Below are 20,649 nucleotides of genomic sequence, written 5' to 3' on the forward strand. Positions count from 1 at the left end.
AAGTGCAGCAGTTCTAAAGAAACACGAGGCATAAAGGAGTTATACAACAAAACTGAACGTAATTATGCACTACGCATGGGCAAGACGAGAAGGGAGAAAAGGAGTTTGGGAAAATAAGGAGATTTGATTTTCAACCAATCTTTGAAGTTGTTATGGAAGCAAATGCATCACCAAAGTCATACGCCCTTTGCTAAGTTTAGGGTATGATGATAGATATAACTTAACATTATTATTAGACTTATGATATACTAGTTTTTATCTCCCGTATTACGGGGGCTGTTTTATATTTGTTTGTTATAATATTTAATTTATTTTTTGAATTTATATTGTTTTTATTGTATGAAAGTTAATAATATACTTATGGTTTGATAATAAATTGTTTCACAAATAAATAAGATATTATAACCCGGTTTAAAAGCTATATGGTTTTGATTATGCCCAAGACCCGTTTATTTTTTTACTATAAAATTGGTTTTTTAATTATAAATAATATTTATTAAAGATAATAATATACTTATGGTTTGATGAAACCCAATACCCGTTTATTTTTTTTTGCTATCAAATTGGTTTCTTAATTTAAATAATATATATATATTTTTAAAAATAAATAAAATATTAATTTTTATTATATCCTATCTTATAGAATTTTTACATCAATAATTTGGTGAAAATAATTTTTAATTTAATGAGATGTTATAACTCGTTTAAGGAATATATAGGTTTGGTAAGACCCATACCCATGAATTCGGGTCAAATGCATGAGAAGCCTCCATTTAAAAATCAAGCAAATCTGGTGACTCTAAATAAATGGGAAGAGACCACATCACGACACATAGAATTTTTATGTTTTTGTTTATATATATTATAGATTTGTATTATGTTTGCAATTATTTTTAGTGACATATCAAACATTCCTATAAGTGTGGTGATTTAAACAATTAAACAAAGGTTATGTTAAACGTACCCCTCTTTCTTACTTGTCATACCCTTTTTCTCTGAACTTTTTAAACGTATCACATGTTTCCTGCCTAACAAAAAAAATCATTTTAATATTTTTTTATGTTCAGGTGCATAAGAGTAATGTCATATGAGAAAAGAACCAACTGGTTAATCAAGTTGTATGTTATTTAATCTTTTTTATTTATTAATAAACAATACTTTTTTTAAAAGGTATGCTAAATCGAAAACTTTAAAAAAAACACTCTAAAAAACGTTTTTTGATATAAAAATAACAATTTTTCACATAAAATTTTTTTCTGATTATTTTTGAAAACTAAAAAAATGTTTTATAATATACAATAAAAAGGGGGAAAAATAATTTAAGAAAATAGATTCTTTTTATTAATGAAAATAAATAAAAGATAACAAAATGGAAAAGAAAAAAACAAAAAAGTTTAAATTGTATTAATATAAAACTCGAGGGAGGGGTTATGTTTGGTAAAAATAAAGGGAATGAGTATGTTTAGCAACACCCTTAAACAACGACGTTATCCACAAAAACGGTTGTGACGGTTTATTTTGGATAACAGCGTTTCAAACAGTTGCCTAAACTTGTATATATGTATCTATTGTATCCAGCAAACAAATCACCAAGTTTATCAATAAACCACTATCATTGTTTCATATAGAGCCACCTAACAGTGTTGTTGAATGAAGCTAGGGCTTGAAGCCTCGAATAATAAGGTCTTGTTTAAAATGTTTAAATATATGTATAAAACACGACAATAGTTTTGATAAATTTAAAAATTAAAAGTTACAAATTATGTAATTTCATCTTTTCAACCTATTAAGGCCTCGATTTCTTCATTTGCGGCTACCACGGGTTTCTTATGTTCATACATCTGTAATTCACACAAAACACACACGATTCATTACTACGAATATTTTATCGATTTGTGTTTCCAACAAGTTTTAGGTACAATTTCCTCGAATAAATAAATAATCTTAAACAGATTATCATCAGTTTCGACATAACACTTTCATCACCCTTATTTTCTTGTGTACCCATGATCCCGTGGCTATTAGTGTCATTTCACCAAAACAACACCCTTTGAAACAAACCCTCATGTCCTTAATACAAATCAATTCTTGAGACTTATATAATGTTTAAGGTCTCCTATTTGAAGCACATGTCGTCCTAATGCAACCTTCCTAGTACCATCTTTATCCACCACACTCATCTGCTTGCAAACATCAATCGTGAAGTTAACCGAAGCACGCTCCCATGGCCCCAACTGCACTTTCTTGAAATCCAAAAGTTGTTTATGAGGCGAGTCGTGGATCACTTGAGGCGGGTACGAGAACAACAAAATGGTATGGCTTCCGGTCATTTTTCCAATGTTGGTAACCATGATATCCGCGTTGAATGTTAAACCATTACAAACGTCATTTGTCGCGTTAAAGAAAGTATGGGCTTTGGTTATGGGAACTGATAAGTGTGAGGGTGCTTTGATGAGGTGATGGACGTATAATGTGTAGCTAAGTCCGTATCCAAATGGGTAAACGGTTTCGCCTCGGTAGAAGCGGTAGCTTCGGCCAGGATAGCCGGTTGCTGAGTCGGCTCGCATGTTCATGTTGGTCATGGAAACGCTGTCTGCATATGATCGTGGGTACCAAGTCATCGGTAATCTTCCACCTGCAAGAGTGTTAGGAGAAACAATGGCGGGTTAGTTAAACTTAATTGCATACAAGACATTGATGTAACGTTTTAACTAAACCATTTTAGTTAATCCATTTATCATAAGATTTATATATTTAGGAGAAAAAAAAAAGCTATGAAAGAAAATTTACTTTGTCCACGTAAGCGTATGAAAAGAGAATTCTGCCTACTTAGTTACACGTAAGTCCAAGTATGCACTAACGTTCGGTCACAAATGAAAAACAAAGATATATAATATTTATAAGACAGAATTACAAATTTTGTCCTTTACAGAAAGCTAAATTACGGTTCGTGTCATTTTTTTAGTTTCTTTGCAGGCGGTGTACTTTAAACATTTTTTCCTACACGTTATATCCTTTACGCTAACTGGGTTAGAAAAACTCAGTTAAGTATGGCATGTGCCAGACATGTGATGGGCATAATTGTATTCTAATATTTCTTTAAATTTAAAAAAAAGAAAAGAATATATATATATATATATATATATATATAATAATTCTAATGTCTGCAACTTTGCAACTTCACCCTCACCTTCTTCTTTTTAGTTCTAAACAACCACCACCACACCATTACCATCGCACCACTGACGCAACACCACACCACCACAAAAAAAACCTTTAATTACTAACCTCAACAGATAAAGTGTCACGAGGATGGTGGTGTTGGCGGAGTGTGGTGGCGAGGGTTGTGGGTTACGGTAGTGGTGGTGGATTTGGGTGGATTAGGGTTACGAATTTGGGTGGGTTATGATGCGGCGATTAGAAATTTCGGCGATTAGGGTTATGATGGGTGGGTTACGAATTTGGTGCTGGTGGGTGGCTGGAGGGGGTTATGATGCGGCGATTAGGGTTACGAATTTGGGTGGGTTACGGCCAGTTACGCTAGGGTTACGGCCGGTTACGCTAGGGTTCAGTTGTTGCTTGCTTAAAGTTGGGGAAATCGGAGGTAATGGTTCAGGTGACCATCAGAAATTCCGGCCACCTGAGCAACCTCCGCTGATTCTTCTTCAACCTCCGATTCACTGATTCACTGATTATATTATTATTATTATTATTGTTGTTGTTCTGGTCATCTTGTTTGTTTTTGTTGTTGATTATTATTATTATTATTGTTGTTGTTGTTGTTGTTGTCTGGTATGTGAAGAAGAGAAGGGTGAGGAGAGTGGTGTGTGTGTGCTTGTGAATTTATTGTTATTATTATTAATATGAGAATATAAATTTGTTTTGAAAAGACCGATATGCCCTCACATGAGTCTCACGTGAGGGTATTTAACTGAGTTTTTTTAACCCAGTTAGCGTAAAGGACATAACGTGTAGGAACAAAATGTTTAAAGGACACCGCCTGCAAAGAAACTAAGAAAATGACACGAACCGTAATTTGACTTTTTTTAAAGGACAAAATTTGTAATTCTGTCTATTTATAATTCAGAAAAATCTGGCAAGTACTTTCTAAGATCATTGACTACCTTCGTTCTCATCTATATAATTATAAAAGAGGTCGGGACACTTGTGTGAGTAGGTTTTATGGGTTTCTTATCACATGGCAAATCCATTCCTATTTATATGGGTAGATTGCCAAAATACAATTTGTGGCAAATGTTTATAGTGAATTTACTACTCTTGGAGACATTTGAAGAATTAAAAACACCAATTAATAATCAATTTATTACACATAAAATTTTCGGGTACTTGTGGGTATGTGTTGTCGGTTATTTTGTTATTTATGGGCACTCGAAGGTAGATATGAAATGACGATGCAGGATTGGCTGGTGTATGGGTAGTACCCACGAGTGTCCCTTCCCCTCTAATAAAAAAACATGAGTTAAGTTATTTTACGAAGGAGAACAAAAATGAAAAATGATCAGAATGATTTGTAGCAACACAAAAAAAACCCCTAAAAAATTAAAAATAAATTAAAAAAATCATAACTCAAAATTTAATAAAAAAAACTAATAACTAAAAAAAGTTTCCACCGTCTTTGTCGTTCTCATAAAAAAACATAGAAAAAGTTTCCACAAAACACCAATTAATAATCAATTTATTACACATAAAATTTTAGGGTACTTTTAGGTATGTGTTGCCAGTTATTTTGTGATTTGTGGGTACATGATGGTAGATATGAAATGACGATGTAGGATTGGCTAGTGTATGGGTAGTACCCACGAGTGCCCATTCCCCTTTAAGAAAAAATATGGCTCAAGTTATTTTACAAAGGAGAAAAAAAAAACGAAAAGAATGAGAATGATTTGTAAAAAAACAAAAACAAAAACGAAAGAATGAGAACAAAAACAAAAAAAAACCCCTAAAAATATTAAATTAAATAAATAAATTATAACTCAAAATTTAATAAAAAAATTGAAAAAACTTTAAAAAGTTTCCACCGTCTTTCTCGTTCTCATAAAAAAACAAATATTGTTAAGTGAAAAAAGTCGTCGTGTCGTTTTGTTTATCATTGTGTTTTGTGTTTATTTTCGTCATTAATTGTGTATTATTTCTTGACATTGTGCCATTTTTTTCTTTATATTGAGTTATATTACTCAATATTGTGCTATATTTTATACGTCATTGTGTTATATTTGGCGATTTGTTGTAATTTTTTTTAGTTATAATTTTGTCTTTTGTTCATTTTCGTCATTATGTCTTTGATCTCGGCATTGTGTCTTTTCATCAATTTTTTTTATTTTTTTGGATTTTTTTTAACGGGAATGATGACATAAACATTTTAGCTTTTTAATTTTTTTATTTAAATTTTGAGTTATAATTTTTTTTATTATTTTTTTGAATTTATTTTTAAGGGTTTTAGGTGTGGTCACAAATCTTTCTTACACATCTCATTTGTCTCTCTTTGTATTTTAATTTACCCTAAAAAACATTATATTTTTCTTTTTTACTCAATTAAATAATATTTTTTATACATTTATTATTACAGTTTTCTCTTTACTTTACTTACAACTAATTCAAAACTATTAATAAATAAATATGGACAAACTTTTTTTCCCAAAATTTATAAAAAATCAATACATGTTTTCTCTCCACCCTATAATTTACACTCACAATCACTTAAAACCCCAACATATATTTTGCAAACTTCCCTCACATACTTTTAGAGGGTAGGATGAGAATGTTAAAAGAGCATCCACATTCAATCCTTTATCTAAAAATCTGAAATTACACTAAAAATTACTACATTTTCTATCTCCTTTCAATTAAATAATATTTTTTATACATTTATTATTACCATTTTTTTTTCACTCACAGCCATTTTCAAAATATATTAGAAATTATATAAGGTGAAAGATAACTTTTCAAATATACAAAAAAATTACTGCAGTTCTTTCTCATACACTTACAACACCTTAAACTACTCATACGCTGTAAAATTACTTCACTCATACTTTTTGATAAATTAAATGTGAATGCTCAAAGCTATTCCAAAAGTTAATTAACACTAAAAACCAAAACAGTTTTAACTTTTAAGTTTACTGAACACATTTATACTCAAAACTCTTTTTTTATTTCGAAAATATTGTGATACTTTAAATTATTAAAACATAATTTTAAAAACTTAAAACAATGATAACTTAATTTTTAAAATACTATAAAAAATTAACCTTTTAAATTTTTTAAACTTATATTTTAAAATAATTAAAAATTTAAGGTTATAAAAACTTAGCTAATACTATTTTTTTAAAGAACTTGTGAGGGCAAAGAAAAATGCCACGCCCACAAAATAAAGACACAATTTTTCATATGGTCCGTCAATATAAATCTTTGGTAAAATCAGAAATGTTAAAAATCGATTTTGTATTTTTCCTGATCAAATTTATTACTTCGGAAAGAAAAGAAAGAGTCAAACAGCCAATTTTAGTATAATTTGGTACCGTCGATACTGAATCGATACCAAGTTTTTAGTTTTCAGTGTTGGTATGGTACCGGTACCGGTACCGGTACCGCTACGGTTCGATACGGCACCAAGATTTTCCGAAGTTAGCACGAAATACGGGTATCGTACCAGTATCGAGCCAAACATTTCGATACCGGTACCAAATATTTCGAATTTTCGGGATCGGTTCCGATTCAGATAATTATCATTCAGAAACCGATTCAGACTATTGTATATTTTTTTAACACTTTACGACTACTTACCAGGATTATAACGACCATAAACAACATCAGCTAGAGCACCACCACCTTCTTGCCCAGGCAAACCCATCCACAAAATACTACTAATTTTCGGGTTACATTTCGCGAACGTAACATCCATTCCGCCACCCGACATTATCGCAAGAATCACAGGTCCTCTAGCCGAATACGCAACCTCGGACACAAGAAGATTTTGTTCTCCCGGAAGATCTATTTCAATCCTATCCAAAGCCTCATGCTCTATGGACAAGTCAGTCCCCATGACTAGAACCACCGCATCAGCGTTTGAAGCCGCGGTCTTAGCCTTTTCAAACAAATGAGTCGACGCACACTTCACGTCGGTACACCCAGGCTCGTACACAGTTCGAACCGCCTCCGAGAGCCCCTGTAGAGGAGTTGTGTATTTGCATGGGACCCCCGCGTAGTTTCCAGTCATTGCTTTTGTTGCATTTGCATTCGGCCCTATAACCGCTAGAGTCTTGATGTCACTCGGGACAAGTGGTAAAGACCCTAAACTGTTTTTAAGCAACACGATCCCTTGTCGGGCCGCTTCACGGGCTAGGTCTTGGTTAGCTTGTGTGCATATATCTTGTTTGCCTAACTTTCCGAATATTTGTTTGTTTGGGTTACCGTCAAAGAACCCGAGCCTCATAAGGGTTATGAAGTTATTTGTGACCGCCCGATCAACGGCTGATTCTCTTACTAAGCCTCTTTTTACAGCTTTTTCAGTGAAATTTTTTAAGGAATCTCCGCAGTTGAGATCCAACCCTGCGTTTAGTGCATCCGCTGCAACTTCTTCGGGTGTTTTAGCCCATTTTTGGTCTTTCATCATGACTTCTAATGAATCACAATCCGAGCTAATATATCTGTAACAAAAGATGTGTCAGTCTTGCTAAACATGTATCATTTGTCATCATACAGGAAGTAGGACAATCGCAAAAATTGTTATACAGGCCATATGACTGTCATTGGCATGTGCCATCACATCAGTCATTTATTTGTTTGTATAATACAACATACAACATGTCTATTTGAATGAACGAACACCACTCTTATAAACAGTATGGAACATATGATTAGTCAATATAGCACACCATACGGCCAACACCACTCATATAACCCTTAGAGTTAAGTGTCATTTTAGTACCTGTGGTTTAATTAACTATGCAACTTTAATACTTTTTTTATTTTTTTGTAACTGGCTACTCCATGTTTCAAAAACTGGCCATTTTAGTACTTTTTCGTAACCCCGTTTAATTTGTCCGTTAAATCAAGGGTATAATGTTAACTTTAGTTATTTTATTTGTTTTCTTTTTTCTTTTAATCTCCTTCCCTTCCACCTTTAATATTATCCAAACCCAAATCTCATTCTTTCACCTCTCAATCTACAACCGATCTTACACCATTAATTCAACCTCCACCATCTATTACCCACTAAAACCCTCACCTAATTTGACCTTAAACTGCTCCGAATCCGTTAAGAAACCCTCCGATTCAATCAAAGGCAAAGTCAAGCATCTTTGCAGCATATTCGAAGCTCGCAGAGGATCCAAACCAAACCCCTAAACCAAAACCCTCATCAGACGAAACCCAATTTCAATCGAAGCTCAAATCGGAAAAATTAAACAAATTTGAAAAAACCCTAATTCACTGCTGGCGAAAGGAACTCGCCTTTTCCGGTGATGGAGATGACGAGTATGGTGCAGCGGCGATGGAGATAATGGAGGTGGGTAAAAATGGTGGATGTAAGTGTTGATGCGGCGAGCAAGAGTTTGCTGCGTTTTTCCGGCGAGGAAGAGGTGCGTTTTTCCGGCGAACAAGAGGTGCATTTTTCCGGCGAACAAGAGGTACGCTTTTCCGGTTAGCAGACGGTGGACGCGAAAGTGGTTGGGACGTTGGGCACGTTTTTCCGGTGATGAGGAGGTGCGTTTTTCCGGCTAGTAGAAAGGGGTGCGACGGTGGTTGGGTGCGTTTTTCCGGCAAGGATCGATGGAGGAGATAGGGGCTTTTAATTTGGGGATTTAGAGTTTGGATTGGTTGATGTTATTGGTTAGTAATTTAGGGTTTACTGGTATATTGGGGGGGGGGTGTTAAAAGAAAAGAAATAAAGAAAATAATGAAATTACCAAAGTGTCCTCAATTATGCTCTTGACTTAACGGACAAATTAAACGGAGTTACGAAAAAGTACTAAAATGGCCAGTTTTTGAAACATGGAGTATCCAGTTGCAAAAAAATAAAAAAAAGTACTAAAGTTGCGTAGTTAATCAAACCACAGGTACTAAAATGACACTTAACTCTAACCCTTATAAACATTATGGCACGTATGATTTGTCAATAGAGTACGCCATACAACTTGATCATATGACCATATTTCTCATATCATACAACTCGTATGACGTTAGTGGTAGATCTTTAGCCTCTCCCTTAATTAACTATATTACACAATGTGTCTATTGAAAACTTATTTGTATTAGGCTCACCGATATAAACCCCTCACACCGGTGAGGAGTCTGACGTGGAAGTTGAGACGACACCCTTCACACGATGGGTCACGCAGGAGCACCCCCCCCCCCCCTTTAAATTGGTCATGCGTGACTTGAGGAGACAGATGATGGTTAGTCGAGTCACGCAAGAATGAACCAATTCCTTTTTTTCCCTTTTTCTTTTTGGTTGGAACTAGGGGTGGCTGGATTGATGCTTGAAGTTGATTGGGAAGTTGTTTGAAGAGGAGGGTGGTGGTGGTTGTTGATGGTGGCTTGTTTAGGCTTTTGTTTATATAGTTTTTGTTTTATTTTTTTTAACTTTTTTTTGACATTAATTTAATTAAGGATATTAACATATGTAATAACTATTATTAGACTTAGAAAAATCAAATAAAGATTATTAATTTTTTTTCTAGCTTTAGTTTATGATATGTATATATTTTTTAAAGAATTATAGACTAGATAATTCATAACATTATAATTTCAAATATATGCCTTAAATATAAAAGTTGTATTAAATACAAAGTAAAATACGAAAGGAAAATTGGATGTAAATAATTCAAACTATTAACAATTGGTCAATAATAATCTCTACTAACAATCTAACTAATAGTAATCCCAACTTTTAACTTTGTTACTAATAATAATCCCATACTAACAGAACGTTAACTTCGTTAAATTTGATGACGTGACGCGTGATGTGGCGATTACATGGCAACGACATGGATTTGTTTTTTCAAGTTATTTGGATTTAATTTAGTCTAGGCCATTAATAGGTTATATTATTGTTGTTAAATAATGTGAATTGACTAAATTGCCCCTTGCTATAAAAAATAAAATTTTATAACTGAAAATAAGAAATACAAATCTATACTATATATAAATCATGAGTAAGGGACCTCTTAATTTTTAAGATGTACCAAACTTATTGCTTTTAGTACAAACCATGATGCATAAAATTAAGACACTTTAGGGGCAATTTTGTCTTTTAACAATTTTGTCTTTTAGCAAAAGCAAAATGTTACGGTTTAGTTTAATTTATTCAAAAATAATTACAATTTTGGTCATTTAACTTTAATCACATTTTATTAACTTATATAATACTTACATATATACCCCTTATTTTAAACCAACTACCCCGACGACGTTTAAACGTTTATAACTTTTTCGCACGCTAATATTTTTTTAAAACATTATACCAAAAAAACGAGTATTTTATTCTCTTTAATTTGAGCATAGTATTGTTATACTTTTTTTTCATTTTAAAAACTTAACGTGTTACTTGATTACCATTAAAACCGGCAAACGAATTGGGCGAGTTTGGTCGTTCGGGTCATGGGTCTAAGAAGTTAAGGTTGGAATGAGTCGATACAAAAAGATTAATTTAGTTTGGGTAGGGCCGGGTTTGGGTTGAAAGGGGTCAAGTCATAACGAATTTCGGTTAGAACATTGTCAAGCAGAACGGGTTGCGGGTCAAGACGAGTTCAATGTAGCGTTACGTGCGCACCAACACCTGACTTAGCATGCACTGTCGTTGTGTGACAAGCTTACTAATGTCGGTTAAGATTCCAATGCCGCAATACGAGCATAATATCGTCGGGTTACGCGCGTACTATTGTGAAGTCACGCACGTACAGAGACAGCAACACCGGTTACGCATCTGATGTCATGTTTGCATGCATACCTCGCCTCATCGCGCGGGCACGTAGCTAGTTACTTTAACAAGTGGGACCCACAATAACATTAAAATGAAACCTAAATAAATTAACCTACGGCGGCGGAAGATCACCGTCTCGCCACCATCTTCTCCGGCGAGACCCAATATCGCCGGCCACTACCACCACATCCATACGAAAGTCATCGACCAAATGTGACTAACACCATATTCCTTTGAACACCGACGGCTAAATAGGGATTTGAAAAGTTCCTAAAACCCATCTTTACTTCTCGATCTATCTTCAAAGAACCACCATCGCCGCTTAGATTTTGAAGACCAGTAACCCTAAATCTCATGTCTGATTCACGTCGTTTGGGGTTTTTAGGTGATGAAGACGGTTCGTTTCCGGTGGTCTTCAATGACGGTTACGGGTGGGGGTTCTTTTACGTCGCCTGACGGGAAAACGAGATGGACAGGTTTTGAACACCAGATGAACAACTTGCCGGCGATGGTGAATCTCTAGTGTTGGTGATGGTGGCTTCCAGGAACCAGTGTAGATGTGAGGTTTGCAGGGGACGAGCAGTTATAACTTTTAAGAGAGGAACATAGATGGCTGGCGGCGGTGATCGGCGACGGTGGCCGGAGTGATTAAGTTTGGGTCAAGGAGACGGCGGGGTTGGGGGTGTAGTACAATGGGCCGAGTTTTTTAGTTTTTATAATTTTTAATATACTTAATTTTAATAGCAGGGGCAATTTAGTCATTCAAAAATAACCTATTAATGGCCTGGAATAAATTAAATCCAAATAAGTTGAAAAAAATTCCATGTGGTTGCCACGTAATCGCCACATCACGTACCACGTCATCAAATTTAACGAAGTTAACGTTCTGTTAGTTTGGGATTTTTATTAGTAACAAAGTTGAAAGTTGGGATTGCTACTAGTTAGATTGTTAGTAGGAATTATTATTGGCCAACTGTTAATAGTTTGGATTATTCACATCCAATTTTCCAATAAGAAATGATGAATGATGAAGAATAAAAAATCGTGTATACCCTTAAGTTGAAGGGTGATGTTGAATGATAAGGGAAAAGCTGTAGTGATGCAGACATGGCGAGTGAGGAGAATGGTGTTAAGGGGTGTATACCCCTTAGCCTTACGAGCAGTTTGTTTTTTCAGACGTAAACGTCTGTAGTCTATGGACCATATATGTAGACATCTATAGAAGAAGAGGTGTACTAAACCTCTGCAGTATGCAAGAAGAAGACTGTTGTTTATTTAACGTCTATAGACTGCTAAAATAAGTTGGTGGTGGTGCATGAACGGTGGTAGTGGACCAAGGCAGTGGTGGACAGTGGAAGGTGGTGGTGGTAGACGTTGGACGACAGTGGTAGCGGCAGATGGTGGGTTGTGGTGGAGGTGGAAGGTTGTAGTGGTATTAGAAAGCGGTGGTGGTAGAAAGCGGTGGTGGTAGAAGGCGGTGGTGGCGCATGGAGGGTGGTGGTAGTGGACAATGGGTGTTGGTAAGTGGTGGTGGCGGACAATGGGTGGTGGGTGGTGGTTGACGGTGGTGGATGGTGGACAGTGGGTGTTGGTAGGTGGTGGTGTTTAACCCTCTACAGACCTTAGAAGATCTTAGAAGTGGATGGGCCAATTCTACACCAAAAAGAGTTCGCACAGACTTTTTTTTAGTGAAACGTATTTGAAAAAACAAACAGTCTACAGACAATAATGATTGCCTGGCGCAGACAAAAGAGTCTGCGTAGACCTTTTTAGAAAAACAAACAACATCTTAGTAGTTGGCTTAGGGACTAGACTAGTACTCTGGACTTCTAGTTGTGTTTTTAAGGTTTTTTTTAAGTAGTTCGCTACCCCTTTAAGCAAACTAAGTTCGCTTTGATGACGATCAAACTCCATAGAGCTTAGAGTTTGTTATAAACCTAGTTAAGTTTAGTGAAAAATTCAATGGACTTTGTTTTGTGTCACAACGTTGTTGCGAACTACTTTTAAATTGAAGTATTCTATATAAAAAATATACCCGTTGAGTTTCCATTCACCTCGAACTGTATCTTGCAAAAGCTCTTTATCGCCACAAGTAGGTTTGCCATTAAGTTTATTGAAAGAACACATAACACTTGCCACATTTGCATCAAAAACGCAACTTTTAAATGGAGGGTTATATGTATCCTCCAAATCTTGCTTCGTTACCTTCAAAGCACAAAACAAGAATTAAAAAAAAAGATGTCACATTTTGTACCTTTATCAATGAGTCTTTATAAGAAGGTTATGCACGTAACTAAAAAAACATACAACTGCATTGAAATGGAACCGGTCGACACTAGTCCAGTTATCAAGATCATAAGCAGTGTAATGTTTACAACAAGCTCCAACTTTGAGTCGATCTTTATTTTGGTCACCAGTTTCTTGTAAACCTTTAACATAAGCTACTCCGTATCGGCTGGTTAGGACCGGATCTTCTCCGGGTGTTTCTTGCCCTCTTCCCCATCTTGGATCTCGGAAGATGTTCACATTTGGTGACCAAAATGTTAGTCCTGCGACGCCTTCATTGTACATTGCTCTAGCTTCATCCGAAACAACCTATGTTGAAGCAGATAATCAGATTAAAACATGGGAAAATGTCAAGTGTCCAATTTATGACTCCGATTACCAATTTCAAACGTGTTTGATGATGAGGTGGCATGTCAATTGTGTAAAACCAATTATACCATTTGAGGAATCTATGCTTGTTACCAATTTTTAATTAGTTAATATTACATGTCACTACATAAGAACTGAATTAAATGAAAATTGAAAAGGGAAAACAAAAGAAAATAAAAATTTAACAAAAAGATTACTCATTTCAACATGATATTTTGAAGGTATCCATATATAAAAATATATATAAATAGAAGTTGCTTGTTACGTCATTATAGAGTTGGCACTATGTATTATGTAACCATTATGCCGCAGTAAATAAATCGTTGAATGAAACTTGAATACTTCACAAAAAATCCCAAAAATATCATTTTGGCCGAAAGGATTTTAAAACTATTCATGGTTTTTAAAGAAATACCTAAATTGGACTAACAGCATAGTCAAGGATGTGGTTTCTTAACATGTCATTTTTCCAAACTTAAAACCAATAGAATCTATCCATTTATTCATATTTGTGGTGTTGCCGGAATTAGTGATGACCGATCAAACCATTAGTGAGGACCGACCAAGCTATTTGTACTGATCGACAAATTTGAACGGATTGACAAAATTTGTAGTTAATATTATTTGATTTTAAACATTTTAATATGAAAATAAACTGTATATAACAACTTTATAAATTTATTATAACATTATAATATAAAAAATATTATAAAAAAACATTAATTTTGTATAATTTTATTCAAATTAATAAAACTTATAACATGTTACAATAATGTTATAATATAAATTCTAACTCATTATAAAACGATTTAAATAAAATCACAATTTAGATTCTAGCCTTATTATTATTGTAACATGATATAAGTTTTATATAACAAATTTTATAAATTTAAAAAATAAATTATATAAAAATTCATGTTATTTTTATAACATTTTTTATTTTTTTTAATTATAACGTTGTAATTTGTTATATAAATTTTATTATAACTTTAGAATTTATTATATAATTATTATGTATAAGAATATTTTATTTCTATAACTTGTAATTTTCATAAAATGTTGAAAACTAATAGTATTAACAAATATAAATTCCGTCGGGCCGTACAAATAGTTTGGTCGGTCCTTACTAATAGCTTGGTAAGTTGTCACAAATAGTTTGGTCGGTCCTCATAAATTATGATAGACCTGACAAATATAAGCAAATCGCTGGATTCTATGGATTTTTAAGTTTGGCGGATGGCAAGTGAAGAAACGGTGACCGAATGATTCTTGAATGACCATTTTGTGTATTTTTAAAAACGATAGGTAGTCTTGGAATTTCTTTAGTCTAAATGATTTTCTTCAATCTTAAACTACAAAAATAGTTTTGAAAACTTGTTTATTATTTAGTAATAACCTGTCACCAACTTATATATAAACAAATGTTTATGTATGCACCTTTGCTATGGTATAGAATAACGATTCGTTGAACGAGGCTGCAGTGAGGATGACTTGAGGGTAGCTAGTGGCTCCAGGTACAACAGTTCTATTAAACCACGTAGCCGGTCCGGTGTCAGAAACTCCGTGCAAAGCCTCTGACCACCACCCGTAGGACGGTATCCCAAGGCGGTCAATCTTATCCGCCACGCTCACTATACTCCCCGACTTTTCTTGTAATGTCATCCTCTTTACCAAATCATTAACCCTCGTACTCACATCGAGCGAAGTATTACAAAATGCAAATTCCTTTAAGCTCGGATTTCGATCAATGTCACAGGCGTAACTAGGAGTATATTGAGACGATATGCACAAGAAATTCGAGATAAAAATGAAAAGTACAAGTAAAAGGATGTGTGGTCTTTCATGAAGAACCATGATGGGAAGAAAAAGAGAAGATAATATAAGAACATGGTGTTGAAATGGGCTTATATAGGTAAAATTGTACAAGTGTTTGTTGCATATTGGCTAGAGTTGTAATGTGGGTTGTACCTTTAGGCAGCTATACCAATGTTATAGGGGATCTTAGGCTGTAAGGAGTGGTGTTACGTGTAAGAATGAGTGTTTGTGGATTGACTATTATATATCATGTTTTTCGGATCATTTTTCATGTCGCGTGGACAAACATAGAAAAACATTGAAATATATATAGCAATTTTTGACACAAGAATTTGGTAAATAGTATATATCTATATATAGCAATTTTGACACAAGAAATTTGGCAAATGTAGTATCTTATATTTCAATTGTTTTTGAACATTTATTCTAAAGACTAATCCTTTGGATGGACAATATAAAGGATGTGTATATATGACGATGATTATTGATGGATAACATTTCAAATCATAAAAAGAGTGAAAAAAATTGGTTTATAATGTGGTGATATTATGATATATAAGACCATCACCAATAGAAAATTTTTAGAGAATTTTAGAGCCTACGTAAAGGTTTTTACAAAGTTAACCGTTGAAGTCAAATAATTCTTACAAATTTTTAAAGCTTGTGTTCTTGTGCAAGAATCTGAAAGAAAAATGCTTTGATAGGAAAAGTAGGGGTGGGTGGGCCAGGGTTGGGTTTTAGTTAAAAAAACATATTATTTAAATATGGATAATATATACATATACATAGTTATAATATATATAGTTATAAAATATAAATCTACTTATAAATTATAAACCGTAGATATTATCAACTAGTACAATTAACATTTTATATTTTAAACTAAATAGCCTTTTTATTTATACTATAATTTGTTTTTTTATTCGCCTACGAACACACACTTTCGATCTACTCTACTTCTAAAAATAAGCACAAAGCCAACGAAATGTATACAAAATTTAGTTTTTCCGCATCAGTGGGAAATATTTAAATTTTCCCTTTGGAAAAGAAAAATTTAACCTTTAAGTTCTTAGTTTTAATTTTTTTCTTCAATGGAATAACATATAAATGTTCTTGTACATAATTTATTAAAATAAAAAATTGATAATTAAAATAAATGTAAAAGATGGTGATTATGTGGCAATGTTTTTGGGTTTTCTTATTAGGAAGGTTTTGAAGATTTTAAAGAATGAATGTTTTTATGATGTGTCATGTGATATGACATGGTTTTAGGTGTTTTTTGACTTCATTATTGGTGATGCTCTAAAATCCTCCCTCTTACACACACATATGTATGCATCTATATATACACACACTCATTTAATATGTAAATGTGTGTATTAAAAGAATTCGTTGGCAATTCCTCGTTGGTTAGAGACGAATTAGTGAGAGAACTGTCAATATAAAGTGCATTGGATTATCCTTCAGGGATATGTTAGATATTATAGAAACGAGATTCTTGGTATTATTTGATTTATTTTCTCATACTTTTCAATTAGTTTCAATTGGAAAATTGCAACCAAGCCTTATCGATCGTCGTTGATCCTTTAGAATTGTGTAGTATAAGTTTTCCCAAACGGCTCTGTAGTTTCACATTCATCATTATCGAAATAAAGATTTCATATGCATTGTAAAATAACACTCACATGTCAATTTGCATGGAATGGGTTTGCATGATTTCACATGCGAATGTGTGCTTTTAAAACCAATGATATACATCATTTCGATTATTTATGCATTTCCCAATTCTTGCACATGTGAAATTCACATGCCCCCTTATCATCTCTTGGTCGAAATCTGTCCTTTGGTGGTCCGTCCGACAATGTTCAGTTATAAATAATGAAAGGTGCCATCATGGTGTTGATATTGAATTCAATTTTGGTGTATGAAATCTAACTTGTGAGTAAATAGGCCCCCCATTTGAGTTCGCTTGAAAGCGCGTCTTCAACTGAGAATTGGGTATTTGCAATTTTCACATGATAGTATGGATAGTGAACAGAAAATAAAACATTGCTGTTATATTTGATAAGGTGTTCAAGAAAAAGTTGACTGATGCGGTAGTGATTTATTTATAGTGAATTAGAGAGATGGGTGACTCGTGAGACAATGAAAACAAGTTAGGGCCTTAGGCTTATACTTAACTTGCCTCCAAGTAAAAAAAAAAAACAATATATATAGATATATTATAATGGTCAAGTAAACCCAAAGTAATGTATTGGTGTGGTTGTAGGCTTGGCTGTTACTAAAGTATAGGTTATGAGTTCAAAACTTGTAATAAGCAAAAATTCTTGCTTAACAATTGTCATGAAAAGGCCACAAAATCTTGTTTCGGTTTAGGCCTCCACATTCGTTGAGTCAGCCCTTGTCAGGTCGTTTCGGATCGGATCTTAATCAATCAAGTCATAACTCACACAAAATTAATCGTGTTGACAAGCGAGTTAATGACGGGTTACTATGTTTAGAAAGATGACCGTTTGTTAAAGGCGGAATCAATAACAAACATACGGTTGCAGTGAATATTCAAAATACGAAGACACACGAAGGATTCACTCAAAAGATTTCCATTTATATAACGTTAATCATACAAAAGGATAATTGATTAGGGTTTAGGAGGAATCCTAGGACAGCCGTCACACACAAAATATTCTCTTAATTAATGTGTCGGTCTTATCCTCTCTGTATCTCGTGTCTCGCCTTGGCGGCGTGCCCTAATTATTCTATTTATAGGCCTGCCAACCTAGGACAGCTGTCATTCCTTCTAGAAACCCTATCCGATAGTACATATTCAATTTACATATTCAAAAATTATACTAAGTGTAAAACAAGTCTTCCGAGTAGGCTTTTCATTAAACTTCAGTCTCCGAGTACGCAGTGTACTCGGCCTTCCTTCAGACTTGGTAAACATAGAAGTGTAATCGGAATCAGTTTCCGGGTAAACTTTACTTAAAGAATATTTTACCAAGTAAAATATTCACCGAGTAGACTTCAATCTTCTTGGACTTATCAAACTTTGCTCGACAAATCCTTACGAGCAACCTTGTTCTTCTAAGATCCTGTTCGGCTCATTGTCAGTTAAACAACTTATTGATAAGGCGTACTCAGGAGTACATACCTTACTTGAGCAGAACCTTACTCGATATGACTTAGAGATATTCCATCAACTCATCAAGTATACTCGGACCATATTTATTAAAGAATACCTTGCCCGGTCTTCCAATTACTTGGCTTCTTGGACTTGGTTGACCAAACCTTACTCGGAAGAGTAAAATACTTGGTCTTGAAGAACAACCCTGCTTGACAAAGTGAACCTTACTCGGATATGCCAAATTAATGAACCTTACTCGGAAATCACTAAAAAGCATACCTTGCTCGGATATCCACTTAAGAAGATTATTTGAAGTAAACCATGCCCGGAATGCAAAATCTCGTACTCGGCTAAGTAAAAGCTTACTCGAAGGTCCAAGGTGTACCCGGGTTCAATACTTAGCAGTTTCTGAGAAGGTTGAGAAGATTCCAATATTCAGTATTCTTCATTTAGGTCAAATCTCCTCATTTGGGTCAAACTCTTGACCCAACAATCTCCCCCTAGATTGGAACACCTCAGCTGACCCAAAACACTCTAAGGTTACTTACACTTAGAAAAATACACATCAAATTTCATAATTGAATTACATAAGTAAAAAATTACATAATCAAAGGTTTGTCCGAAGACATTACAAAGCAAAGCCTATTCTATCTCATTTGTCTTTTCCTCTCATTGTAGGCTGCTTGTCTTCTCAGCTGGATCACAGATGCTGCTCTTTCTCTGAATATATTGAGCACTTGGTAGTGAGTGTGTCCTTCTGGTATCACCAAGTCTCTTATATCAGTAAGATCATCATTATGTAGACATGTCAGATCTGCATCCTTCTTGATTGTTGCCAAGGCCTTCCCATCTGAGTTCCTCAGCACATAGTGGCCAGTGTCTTCTTTGTATTCAACTTCTGTAATGACACCGTTCTTCTGCACTGTGTAATTTGGCCTTCTCATCCTTCTTCCCAAGCTTATACAAGTCTCCATGTTGGACAGAGGATTTTGATCTCGGACTCTCATCTGGTAGTTCAGTTCAGCCCTGTCTATTTTCTTCAGTTTTTCTGACCTCTTTGACTTGTGAAGTTGGATCAGTCTCCAACTTCTCTTTTCTTTCAAAAATTTGAACCCATCAGCAGCCTGTTCTTGCAGATACTTAGATAAGTCGTTCATTTGTCTTCCTGCTGATCTGTCCCTGTTCCTGTAATCATACAAGTGAAGTGTGGCCATCCTTCTTAATTGATCTTCATTATACTCACGGAAGTCACTTCTGACCACAATCTCCCTTAGCATTCTGCTCTCCATAATCACTTTCATAGAATCAGTAACTGAATCATAGTACAGCTCTCTGGGTAGATCCACATCAGACTGTGGTCTTGTCCTTTGTTGTACTGAGCTGCTTGATTCTCCTCTTCCTGCTTGGCCTCTTCCTTTTTGCAATCTTTGATGGATTGGTGGTCTGAATGGAATTGATTTCTTGGGCTTTTGAGGTCCCAAGTTGAATGTCTTTACAAATATTGCTTCCACCATCTCAGTAGGAAGGTTTGCAATCTCCACTATGTCATGCCCTGCTGCCTCCAGCTCAATTAACATTTTGATCATTCCTGGAGTTCTTGCTAGTCCAGCAGGCAAAAATCTGCCATCAGAGTAATATCTGGGATTTTCTCCCTCCCTTAATGCTTTTTCCCATTCATCCTTCTGCAGATAGAAAAGAGTCTTCAAGTCCTCTTTCTCCAACACATTAAAGTCTTCTTCAGTCATCCCTCTCTTGTTTATCATTATGTTTCTTAGGATGCTGATCATTTCCTCATTCTCCCAAGGCATAAATGGCTCAGTTTCTTGTTCAAGTTTAGCATCATCTTGAGGGATAGGAATTTCAACAGGTTTGACTTGCTCTTTTTCCTTCTCCCTTAAGGTCTGAATTCTTCTTTTCTTCTTTGGAGGCTCATTAGGTAGTTCTGTTTGAATTGTGCTCTCAGTATAGACCCTTTTTAACTCTTTCTCTTTTCTTTTGGAATATTGGTCAAATACTGCCTCCTTGCTCAGATTTCTCACAACCTCAGGCTTCATGCCTTTCTCAATCAAATACCCACACATGCCATCATATTTCTTTTTTAATTCTTCCAATT

The 20,649-nt window shown here is 34.6% G+C and overlaps 1 protein-coding gene across 1 annotated transcript; it reads right to left on the reverse strand.

Annotated features, from left to right (window-relative positions):
• Positions 1–1,880: 1,880 nt before the first annotated feature.
• On the reverse strand, positions 1,881–15,752 carry LOC143577934 (beta-xylosidase/alpha-L-arabinofuranosidase 2-like). The gene is made up of 5 exons (XM_077061643.1): positions 15,035–15,752; positions 13,250–13,537; positions 12,978–13,147; positions 6,805–7,667; positions 1,881–2,635 (listed from the first exon to the last, which is right to left on the reverse strand). Exons 1-5 carry the CDS (start codon positions 15,449–15,451, stop codon positions 2,082–2,084), a joined length of 2,292 nt encoding a protein of 763 aa, XP_076917758.1. The 5' UTR covers positions 15,452–15,752; the 3' UTR covers positions 1,881–2,081.
• Positions 15,753–20,649: the final 4,897 nt, after the last annotated feature.

Source organism: Bidens hawaiensis, unplaced genomic scaffold (genome assembly GCF_021521415.1).
Source record: "Bidens hawaiensis isolate Kalapana, Puna unplaced genomic scaffold, B.hawaiensis_p1.1 tig00028953_1, whole genome shotgun sequence".
NCBI classification, from domain to species: domain Eukaryota; kingdom Viridiplantae; phylum Streptophyta; class Magnoliopsida; order Asterales; family Asteraceae; genus Bidens; species Bidens hawaiensis.